General features: G+C 37.2%; 1 protein-coding gene across 6 annotated transcripts in view; it reads right to left on the reverse strand.

Annotated features, from left to right (window-relative positions):
- nsd2 (nuclear receptor binding SET domain protein 2) overlaps nucleotides 1-12,419 on the reverse strand; it is a 53,929-nt gene that overhangs the window by 40,739 nt on the left and 771 nt on the right. For 3 of the 6 annotated variants that reach the window (XM_042343152.1, XM_007900386.2, XM_007900387.2), the window contains exons 2-3: nucleotides 11,961-12,047; nucleotides 8,537-9,220 (exon numbers count right to left, since the gene is read on the reverse strand). In XM_042343152.1, coding sequence (XP_042199086.1) covers nucleotides 8,537-9,193 — 657 coding nt within the window. In that variant the 5' untranslated portion in view covers nucleotides 9,194-9,220; nucleotides 11,961-12,047. Of the gene's footprint in view, nucleotides 1-8,536; nucleotides 9,221-11,960; nucleotides 12,048-12,224; nucleotides 12,304-12,419 lie in introns of those variants that run through there. The other 3 variants (XM_007900388.2, XM_007900385.2, XM_007900389.2) reach the window with 2 other exon arrangements.

The following is a 12,419-nucleotide window of genomic DNA, read 5'->3' on the forward strand; positions in this document are numbered from 1 at the left end:
ACGCCTCATCCGAAGGACGGCACCTCCGACAATGCCACAACCCCAGCACCGCATTGGAGTGACAGCTTAGAATATGTGATTCCAAGTCCCTATGCAAAGCTTGATCCCACAACCTTCTGACTCAGAGGGACTGAGCCAGGCTGATAGTCTTGTCAAAGCATTCATCAGCTGAGGCAACAGGTTCATCTACTTCAGCAATTTAAAAGTAGAGTTTGATGCAATAATCTGTATTGAGTATTCTCTTTTTGCATAGGTAGACAACATTAGTACAATATTATTTTTCTTTAAACTCAGTCACAAATTCTAAACCATGTCAAGATATTCTTGTATCATGAGCTGCAATGGATCTATACTACAATGCATTTAGCACAAAAACTGCCTATTAAAAGTCATAATTTAACACCTGTTGGTGGTTAGAGAACATCGGACAACAAGTTATGAAAATTCATTATTGTTAAGAATTCTGCTGGGCAATTCTGTTTGGTTTGGAAAAGTTGCAATTAGAAAAAGTAGGGAGTAAGCTCTTGGAAAATCTAGGAGGCAACTCTAGAATGACTGCTATTGACATTGGAAAAGATGATCAGTGCTCTTTTGTTCCCACTTTCAAGCACAATTAGTTTTAGAAGAGTACAAAACCTACAGCACAGTTTTCGTTTCCAATTACAAGTTAAAGTGGATTAATACGGTTTTAGACTTTTTGGTCTCAAATGAATGGTTTCCTCCTCCTCCGCAACACTTTGTTTCTATAGAAAGGTTCTACGATTCCATTGAGTTCCTTTCTTTAAGTACTGCGTAGGTAGTCAATGACAACTCATTACAGTACTACAGTTTATAATTTAGGGATTTTCGCAGGAAGTGTAGAATGTCTTGGTGTTTCCAACCCTTTTAGCATTTTTTTCAATGTCAATGTTGCTTGCATTTTTAATTATTCAAATGTGAATACAATATCCATAAGTTGATAATTTTAAGATTGTTTCTGCTGTCTCGTTCATCTAGTTCACCATCTTAATAATCATTCTAGCAAAAAAAACTCAGTGTCTTCACTTTTAAAGTCCTCCTTGGTCTTGTCCTCCCTACCCCTGTGACTGACTGAAACCTTACAAACCTGCTTGCTCTCTCCGTTTGGCAATGGGCTGCTCCATGCCCCCTGCCCTCCCCAGCATCGGCGGTCGGGCCTTCAGCCTTTCTGTCCCTGTTCCTATGTCCCCACCTCTCCATCCCAGCGTCCCTTTGCCTCACCCACTCTCTTGCCTCTTTCAAGGCACATCTCAAGGACTTCCTCTTTGACTGTGGCTTCGGTCATCCTCCGACTCTTACTAATTCACATGTCCAGCTTAGGTTCAAACCTTTGACTATTGGGTCTTGGTTGTCCTCCTGATCCTTTCAATGTGAAAGGTGCTATATAGATGCATTTTTTGGAGTTAACAACTGAAATTTAAGTTTGGAAAATTATCAACTCTCTGTATCAACTATCCAACATGTATTTGAACAGGGATTCTGATATTGGATGCTGAATGAAAAAAACTTCTTCTTTCAAAAGCGTTGGCGTAAGGACCCGAACTTATCTATATGCACAACTAAGTTGCAAACCATAATCACTGTTGAAATACAGCATGTTCACCTGTAGACAAAGCTTTGTCACCTCTGCCCCAAACCAATTTTTGTAAAATCGTAGAGTGTACTGTAACCACTTGTCCTTTGAAAATCTGAAACCTCCACCCCTCTCTGATCCCAACCCACAGGTCATGTGCAAGCCTATCATTGTCCAGCGCCTTGGGATATCCTCCCAATAGAAAAGCGCTATATAAATGCAATTTTTTGTTGTTCAAACTAGGAATTTAAGGATTCTGAATACATAAACTCATTTTTTTCATCACTTAGTATGCATACAATTCTCCTAACACACTGCAGCACTCCATCCCCCTAGAAGTTCATCAGCCAATAACCCAACTTTTAAAAAACAATTTCCACAAAATAGTTGGCAACCATCTCAAACTACTTTTATATGAAAAAGTCAAGTCAAAAATACAACTCTCTACCTAAAAATAAACATTTCAAGCTGCAGTAGAAATGTTCTTGTGCACAAATATCAGCCAATCTACTGCTAAAATGAAACCATACCAAGCAAGAATGCTTCTAGGTCTTAATTTCTGCGCTGAATCAGATGATCTGTGACAGGGCAGAGAGATAGAACTACAATTACATATTTGGCTTCAAAACCTTTTGGTTATGGTAAGGGGGAGGTGGGAGAGGAATTAGCAAGGATTATCCTTGTGAGTCCTACCGGAAAGAATGCTTGTATGAATGTGGGTGAGAAACAAACGTAGGTCATTCAAACCTTCAAGCCTATTCCATTTTATAAGTTAACAGCACATCTATAACCCCATTTCCCTAACCTCTCTAATTTTCTTAATATCCTGACTTCTGAAGTATCTATTCTTGCCCCTTTTAAACATCAAATAAGATAGGTACCAGCCACCCTTTGGCACCTTACTTAAGAGGTTTTGGGGGGAGCAATGCAGCTTAACAGGAGAGATAAAGAAGAATTTTGAAAAGTGTATTTATTTTTCAAGCTTGGAAATATTGCAGGACAAAAATGAGGTATGGAAACGATAGTTGAGGGATTTTCATTTCGAGAAGAAGCTGTGTGAGCAAACAAATCAAAAAAGCAGTTTTAAATATTGTACTAAGTAAAACACAAGCTTGGAACGCAAGGCACAATAAATAAATGATTAGTTTTTTTCTTTTATAAAGGATGTAGAAATTCAGCTCAACAATTAAGTCAAGTTTTAAGACTACAAATCCATAAACCTAAAATCTTATACAAATACAGTAATACAATTTTCAGGCACAACTTCAAACCAACATTACGCCAAATAAGATTGGTCATTCACTTCATGCCCTTTTGTGGGACATAAGCTGTCTGCAATTGGGCTACTGGGATTGCCTACAAATAGTCACTACATTTCACAGTATATTCTTTGAGACTTCCTCCTGATGTGAAAGGCATTGTACCACATGCAAGGATTATTAGTTCATCTTGGCTTCCAGATAATGAGCAAGCCGCATGCACGGGAATGAAGGGAACAAAATGAGAGGGAAGCTAAACATGCTTGGAAATGCATGCTAAAATTAAAATCAGCACAGGGTTTCATCTAAGAGCACCTCTTTGTCGATCCTCATCAGACAGGTCACATTTCCACACCTACTGGGAAATACAGTGAGTTTTATAAAGATAAATACAATACAGTACTTCACTGAAGCATTCCTTAAATCTTATTACTCATTACTGAAAATACATTTTATAAGTAGATATAGAACTACGGCTCATTTTAAGTTAAATAGTCTCAATACTGCAGCTATTTGCCTCCACAAAAAAAATGGGTTCACAATCTCTATTACTTCCTCTTGGTCACAACTTAGTGTTTTTGTTTTACACATACCTAAAATGCAATAAAATGGTCATTTTTAATGAGGAATCATGTAATATCCAGAAATTTTATTAGCAAGGTAAGTATTCACTGTTTATATTTCTTTGTTTGTTCTATTTTTTCAACCTTACTACCAAAGAAAACAAATTGAAGATATACAGAACAATCTGTGAATGTTGGAGTTAAATGACCTATGTCTGTTTCAGATAGCCACTTATTGTACTATGATCAATTTGAAAACACTAGCATGAAAGAATTGAGTCATGTTGCGTACTTTTATGCCTTTCCTATACGGTGTTGCAGAATTTCCCGCATGGCCTCCATTTCATGTCTTTTCTGCAAGTCTGTAATGAATTGTGAATGTGCACAGGTTCTGATGACATACTAATGGCAGGGTACACAACAGGAGGTAAACATTTTCATCACCATTACTTAAGCACATGAATACTTCCCATCATTTATTTAGAATTAATACTTTACAATGATAAGTTACTAATGTCACTTTTCACCATTTTAAAATTATATAAAATATTTTAGCTGAAATAAAAATGCACATTTTACCACCATTGCATTTTAATTCATGTAGCTATTCAGTAAATTTAAGATTCTAAAAAATATAAACTTATATTGTACAATTTTTATGTTTCAAATTGTCCTTCATTACATCTGATAATACTTTCATTCATTCTTTTGTGGTGACCTTTACTGGTCTTTCTTTACCTATTTGCCTTCTGATCTTTGATTAGATATACTTCATATCTTAGTTTTGTGTGTGAAAAGAAATCTCCTCATTTGCTATCCATCTTAAATTGACACCGTCTAGTCACCACCTCACAATCAGTGGAAATAAATGTCTCCCTACTAACTATCAAAACCCATCATGGTTTTAAAGATCTCTCTATAGTATGGCCCATTCTAGATTTGCAACTATTCCCATACAATATAGCTTTCCTGCAATTAAATATTTTTTTACTTCAAATACCTCAATGATCTGATTAAACATTTCAATTTGTCCAAAAATAGTACTCTTAGCAGTGCGTGCAATATTTTGCTATGTATTAGAAGAGTCAATGTAAGAAAGTGCAGTTTTTCCAGTAAGGTATGTTCTGTGGAAGGCTTTATGGGGTGTTGGGTGAACCTATAGTGCGATGCGAGAAGAAGTGACCCCAAGGACTCTCTGAAAAAGAAATCTTGAAATGAACTAAAGTTCAGCATTTTTAATTGTGTGATTTTTAATGGTATGCCTCATGGTATACTGTATATGCACACTATAAAGTTGCACTGATAAAATGAAACCAGTAAGTCTTAACATCTATTTGCAAATATCTCTTGTAAATGCTAAGAATTATGCAAAGAGTTCAGAAAGTTACACCAACCACACATTTAGAACAAGAACTTTACTACAGTAATAATTTTCCTCATTTCAAATACTCTTTTCCCTCCTCTGAATACTCATGTTCAACAGTGAGATTGGCATGAATTCAAAAGGTATCAGATGGTAGACTCCCAATGTTAAGGGCACCATCTATGAAAGCAAGGTGTACCATCTCTCCATCTGGATCACAGGATTTGTCGTAGATCCAGGTCACGGCTCTTCTGTATTTTGGAAAAGCTTCACAGTTCTCAATGTTCCACCACCAGTGCTTCTACAGTAAAACTTGCACGTCTTATCTTTATAAATCATATAATCGCCTAAGTCGCAGAATCCCACTCAGTTTCCTATTAAAATCACCCAGATTTCTTTGCACTACTCATATTAATCACCTCCTAACTCATAACACTGGTCTCCTACTCTCCATTACTCCCGCACTTTGAGGCTGTAGGGAATCACGGGAAACAACGCACTAACCATTCCGCACATGCGCACTTACCAGCTGCCTGCATTCAATCGCAGGAAACAGTTTTGATCCGTTGACACATGTACAGTATTTCTTTTCCGGCGATTCAATGCAGTGGGAAATTAAGTCCTGACTAGTCACCCCATACACACTTACTGGCTGCAATGAATTACGCATGCACAGTGTAGATTATTGATTAAATCAGATTTTATATGACTTCCACAAGTTGCCTGCAACTCAGACTTTGTGTCATATTGACTATCATAGTCCCGACTGATACAACTTGTGAGTTTTACAAAAGGAATACATTTTTGCAATCGGCAAATTGTGCAGAACCCTCACCCTGTAGAATACTGACTTACATATGTTGACAAACCGCACAACACAGTTGACGGACTGAATGGCGTACTCCTTTTTTTACATTCTTAACTCTTAAAGCAATCTGTAATCACAATCCCTTCTAAGTAAGTAACATGCTTCCTGGCAGGCTGAAACTTTGAGCAAGTTTTCTTACTCCACAGACTTGATAATAATCCCTCAAGAAAAAAAATCATAAATTGGGTACTTCAATCCACGACTGTTTGTGGGACACTGCTGTGCGCGATTGGCTGGTGGATTTCACCCACAAATATATAGTCAATTCACTTTACAGTATATTTTGTGAAGCGCTTTGAGATGTCTAGAAGATGTGAAAGGTGCTATCTCAAATGCAAGGATTATTATTATTATGCTTGTCAAATAGTTTTTTTTTTAAAAATTCAATATTAGTCACTGGCAAAAATGGAACAATCAAATGACCAAAATAAATTAAATTTAAGCACCAAATTGCAGAGAACCTAAATATCCATGGTATATTCAAAACCAACTTTTCAGAACATAACCAATAAAATATTCCTTTCAACTGCAACAAATTACAACTTAAAAGTAGAGCAGGTCGCTTAATATTTGTGTGAAATATTGTTTGCTTTCACAAAGAAGCAAATATTCTGTATGGTCCCCAGGGCACATAAGAATAAAATACATCTGCTTCAATAGTATGTAATCTACTTTGATAGTGTAAAGAAAAAAAGCAACAGCTGAGTGATAAAGAAATTTGGGTGTTCCAATAAAAATATACTTTTAGACTGGATATAGAAACATCCCATGTAAAGTATCCTGCCATACTTCATCCTACAAATATATCAGAAAGTATCTTATTTTTTTTAATCTTTGGGGCTTCATATCTTCACCAACACGATTATTTAACAGTTAAGAAATAAAATAGTTTGTGCATATTTCAAGAATATAAATAACAAAAGAAAATATTAAACTTGTATTTACCTAAAATTCACCATATTTAAATTGCAATATTAGAAGGAAACTTCTTGATCAGAAGTATTTGTAGTCAAATATATTCTGGAGGTAAGATTCTCTACCCAAATCGCTGAGAATCAAATCAAATATTTTGCCTGAAATTGCTTACTTTTTTTAAAGCTATTTTAATATTTGATAGACAGAACTTTACTACTGAATTTGAACTAATCGACATTAAAAAAAATCAATTTAATTAAGGTCTCTGGCACCCTCCTGTTAGATTAAAAATCCAGAATTATGAAAATCAAACGGCTCCACTAGTTCCACATTAACAGATGTTTTGTCCATGCCTCAACATAGTTTAGAAATGTAATACCAGTACTAGCCAGGCCCCACTGCTCCCTATCACCGAACGGATCGATTTCAGGTCTTCAAATCCTTTCATGCCCCTTCCTGCCTCTGCTCGACGAGCTCCGGACTCCTACTTGTCCCTCGTGGCCGCTGTTCTACCATTTGTGGCCACTATGCCCTGAAACTCTGGAACACTCTTCCTCTATCCTTCCGACTTGCCTCCTCTTTCCCCATCTTCAGATTGTCTGAAGACCTTCCTCTTCGACTATGCCTATGGTCACCTACGCCCTTCGCCACTGTCAAGCGCTCCTGGACGCTACCCTGCGTGAGGGGTACTATAAAAATGCAAGTTGTTGACTAAGTAAAATTACAAATGCACTAATTTTTTGTTTTGCCTACTAAACTACATTTACACGACTGAATGGGATTAGTGATCCAAAATATTGCTATTTTGATTGACAGTTTCCTAACATTGCCTGTGCACAAAAAGTGGTAAAAAAAACAATTCCAAATACCACTGAAAAAGATTTGCCAAATGGAGATGAAAAAAAGATAATTGATAAACTAAAGTTTGTAAGAAAATGCAAGCATAAGACTTCTAGCGTCCATTTTATAGAAACTATCCTCCTGGGTGGGTGTGCGGGGGGAGTGGCAGAAAGTAAGGATAACTGGCTCCAAGGTGACATGCCTGGCAATGTAATGTCAGAATCGAGCCAGCCCTCTGTGGCGGTCTCGGTAGTCCAGTTCCTCAGCCAGGCGCGTCCACAGTATTCCAGGGCACTGCTGATGACAGCACCGCCAGCCTGGCTCATTGGCAGGACCTGGAAGGGCAGACCAGTCACTGGGGGCAGGGAGTGCCCCCACTTTGCTCCTGTTAACCCCACTAGCCAAAGCCCTAATTCAGCGCCTTGGGACGTCCTCCCGACGTGAAAGGCGCTCTATAAATGGAATCTTGTTGTTGTTGTTGTTGTAGCTGGACAAGCAGAGGAAAAGCTTGCTGGACAGCAATATCAATGGCAAGCTATGCGGATTTAGCTGGATAGACTCCAGCAGTACCCCAACACTCTGGGGTCTCCAAGCCTTGGCTGTTGCCAACCTGCGCCTAATACGTTCCAGAATTAGGTAAGATGGATGCGTCCCTCGAGGGAGAGAGTGCGCATTCCATTCCAACAATCTATCGCTGTAATTTCCAAGCTTATTTTGGATACTCTTAAGCATGGTGATAAGCTTCCGCATGTGTCAGATACCCGGCTGATCAAAAATTAAAAAAAAGAAAGTTGCACACGGCAGACAAGTACACGAGTCAACGTGTTTGAACACACATCTTGCAGTTTTTAATATATTGCACAAGTAAGAAGATAAGTGAAAGCAGTTTTCTTTCAACTCAACACGTAAGTAATAGATTATACTAAAATGGATTTTAAATCCACGAAGTAGATGAATCATAAATAAATGTAACCAATTCAAAAGTAAACAGGAAGGAAAAACATCGGCCCAGTTGTCACCAGTTTGCTGATCGGGTATAAACAATAAATTATCAAAAATGCAACAGGAAATGCTTGTTACACCCCGGGTACTCAGAGACTATTACAAAATTCACCTAATCATTTTATCCATACTCACTTTTTCATCTGCATCAGGAGTATTGGATGTCTTGGACACAAGAGCCACCTCAGCCAGATTCTGCTCAAGAAGAGCATCATACTTTACACTTCTCTTCCTCTTCCTCTTTCTTCTCTCTTGATTTTCTTCTTTCTCCTCCACATTCTGCTGGTGTTCTATAATCTCAGGATCATCAATTTGGAGATCTCCACAAAGTGAAGATTCAAAAAGGGGTTTTCCATTCAAATAGGTTTTAGTAATCCTCAATTTAATCTCTGGTGAGCCACTCTTTTTAGGAGTGGTGTGAGGCGGTGTTTCACTCCCTCTATTCTCTATGGAGCAATCAACAGGAGAAGATGCCTGTACAGATAGTGGTTCTTGAACTGCACCCGAATCTCCATTTAACATAAGGGCAGTCAAATCCTTCAGTTTGTCCGATCTGTAAGCAGAAGTCGCATCGTGCCCATTTAATCGGTGCATCACACCATCCTGAAGGGCAGCAGATAGTTGTGTGGCAGTTTTGTCAGGCAGCAATGAGTGCTCGGAATCCATTTCACCATTCTGACTCTTTCTGTTTGCAATGCCGAGGATCTCAGGCACCTGCTTCATAGATATGGGATTAAGCAAATCCTGTGCTAGCGGCAAAGGATTTCCGATAAATCGGCAAGGTTGAGCCATGCTATGCAGATGTTACCAGTTTAAACACTGTAAAAGGAGAAAAAATTCTAATTATATGAAGCATTATTACAATAAGGGAAAAAATGCTTCAAATGCCATAAAAAACTTCCAGATTTATCAACTTTTAGCAATGTTGCATTCCCAAGACTAAAGCTAATTACATTGTTTGGCTTTGTCTTATTACAATAATATAATCTATAATTTTAAGAGTACTAAAACAGAAAATGAAATAGAAGTCTCTTCCAGCATAATTCACTCACACACAATTAGAGTTTTTCTTTATTCTGTGTTTGCATATGCCATGAGATTTCAATAATACGGTTAACATTTTAAAGATCACTTTAAACAGCCAGAAAGTGACTTGATTTCCAGAAGTCACAATGATATTCATCAACAATGCAATTAATTTTAATAATCCTTACATATCATATAGCACCTTGCCACATTGTTGAGTTGTTTCAAAGCACTTCATAGGATTTACTGTGAAATGTAGGCTATTTATAGGCAATAATACATTCTTAGTGAATTCTTGGTTCTGTTTGATACACATCACAAATAGGGTTGTATATTAGCTGCACAGGTGGTTATGATCACTTCTTGGGACATTAAAATAAAACGTAACTAGCAGTCTCCCTGAAAGAGTGCCTAAATTAAATTTGTGGAGCATCACTGAACCATACAGATCACGAAGGGTTTGATCATTGTTGTATATTCAGTTAACTTTACACAACTCGGAGTAGGATACAATTGTACTAATTCACTCCTGCTTTGTTTTTGGACGGTGAAGAAAGAAGATGCAGTTTATATTTCTGAGTAGAAAAAAGATCATGATTGCCCGATGGTTTCCATTTGTTTGGTATGGAGTATGCACTCTACCGATGGAATGATGTACACTGCTTACCTAATCCTGAAAGTTCAGGCAGATTGGTAAAAGCCATGCTTTGGTGACCTAAAGTGTGCATTGAGGTACTGCTGGAGCTTAACCAGTTTATAGGATGTTGCTGGTTGCAAATTGGCTGCCATGTTCTCCCACAAAAACACAGTCACTGCACTTCACAGTAAATCTTGTGAAGCATTTTGGGATGCCCTCCTGATGTGCAAGGTGCTATACTAAATGCAAGGATTATTAAAGCCATGCTGTTGGTCCAGCTAGGACTACCCTACCCCATTAGGTTCTAGGATTAACAGGATCTGAGAGGAAAAATCCCAAATTTGTAGCAATTCTAAAACTGTTTTCCCCACACCAAATAATCAAGATACATACATCTGCAATTTCAGAAGATTAGGACACTTAATGCAAGTTCTGTAATAAATTATTGTAGTGTGTTTACATTGTAGCCCAATTCTTAACCTTTTCTAAGTACTTTCTGATAATGAATGATAACAGTACGCTGGATACTGATAGCAACTCTACCATCAAGTTTGGTTGTAAATGGTTTGATTTTATTTTGAAGAGTAGTATCCAAGGGACTCATTACACTTTCTTTTGCCCAAAATTAAACAGAAATGTAATATATATTAAGGTGAGCAAGCAAAGCAAATCTAAAAATATTAAAACATAGTCAAAGGTTTATCTTGTGTTACTTTTGCAATTTGAATGCAAAGAATCACAGTAGGTCATGTTTAGCAAATCACAAAAGCAAGTTTAACCAATTCAAAAATAACAATGAGCTGCCACACCACTTTCCGGAGGCAACCCTAACCTGAGCATATTACTTTTAAGTCAAATTCTTCAAAGCAAAGCACGAGTCCAAAGGAAAAAAACAGACATCACAATATAGGTTAGAAAAAGCTACATTGCAACATGACAATTTTTTTCTTTTACACAAGATATTGTGTAAATGTAATCTTTTACATCATATGACTAAACCGGATGAAATTGAAGCAAACATTGGATTCCTCATTAAAAATCAAACAGTACTGTTCAAAGATATAAATTAACTTCAGTTATACAGGGTGACCAAAAAGTTATTTTCAGTTACCATATTATCTTTTTTAAAAAACTCATAATTTCTTTAAGATATATTAGACATTGTAGACAATTCTTGCATATTAAATGCAAGGATTATTATTGTAAAGGTATCACAACTTTTTGGTCACCCTGTAGTAACCAACTATAGTAATATACATTCAAACAGATTTGTATCCATAAAACAGTGCAATACCAATGCGTTTAGCATTTGCTATGAAACATGCTGACATGCAGATTTAACACAAGTTATTTAACAAATAAATTGTTCATGAAATTAAGATGTTAGTGTAATACAGTATATGAAGATTAAAAGATGCACAGTCCCACAGTCTCAGGAAAGCTAGAAGTGTTAGTTGATCTGTGTAATCTTAGTTAACTTGTTTGCTTCATCAAATTCAATATAAAGCAACCACTGCCAAAATTAAAAGTTGAAAGTAAACATCATATTGAAAAAAATCTTCCAAAGGCCTTTTTACACTTAATGCATTATTCACCTCACCTGCACTAAATAAAGTACATGGCCCTTAATTAGGTTCCTGCATAAATCAAACAAACACAGATTAAATGTTTAAAATCATGATACTATTATAACTTCTACGGGAAAAATAAACGTTTAAATTGCCGCTCCTCACATCAGCATGTACACTGCTCGTGATTAAAAGGCAGTCAGCGACATTCAATCTAACAGTTTTGTTAGTCCAACTGCAGCAAATATAACCAAGTTGGTGTGATACCAAAAATGGCCTTTTTATCATTCCAATGGTTCATTCTCAAATCTCCAGAAGCACATCTTACCCCGTTCTTCTCGAAACAGTAAGAAATATGCAATGAAGCTTGAACTATGCATCAATACTGTGTCTTCAAAAAAAACTTGTTGCAAAACTGAAATAAACGTAAAACCCATTAAGAAATCACACAGTAAAATTAAAAGCCCAATCTTAAAATTTTACAAACATGGCTGCCCTCCATACATTCAGCAGTAGCAGCAATGCACACAGACAGACACTCAACCCACATCACAACCCGATTAAATCTAAGCTCACCGCCTTTTGCACGTACATTTTCGTCATCCTATGATTGCGTTGAGGATTAATAGGGGCGCCTAACAGTAACTAAAACAAGCCTCTTTTGGATGGAAGTTGAAGGGGCAAGAGAGTAGTGGAGGGGGGGAAGGGGTGGCGGCAAGAAGACTGAAGACAAAAATCTGATGCCCCCTAACTCAAGCTTCTGTTTGGGCCAATTCGGGGCCTACTT

This window comes from Callorhinchus milii, unplaced genomic scaffold, assembly GCF_018977255.1.
Source record: "Callorhinchus milii isolate IMCB2004 unplaced genomic scaffold, IMCB_Cmil_1.0 Scaffold1, whole genome shotgun sequence".
NCBI lineage: Eukaryota > Metazoa > Chordata > Chondrichthyes > Chimaeriformes > Callorhinchidae > Callorhinchus > Callorhinchus milii.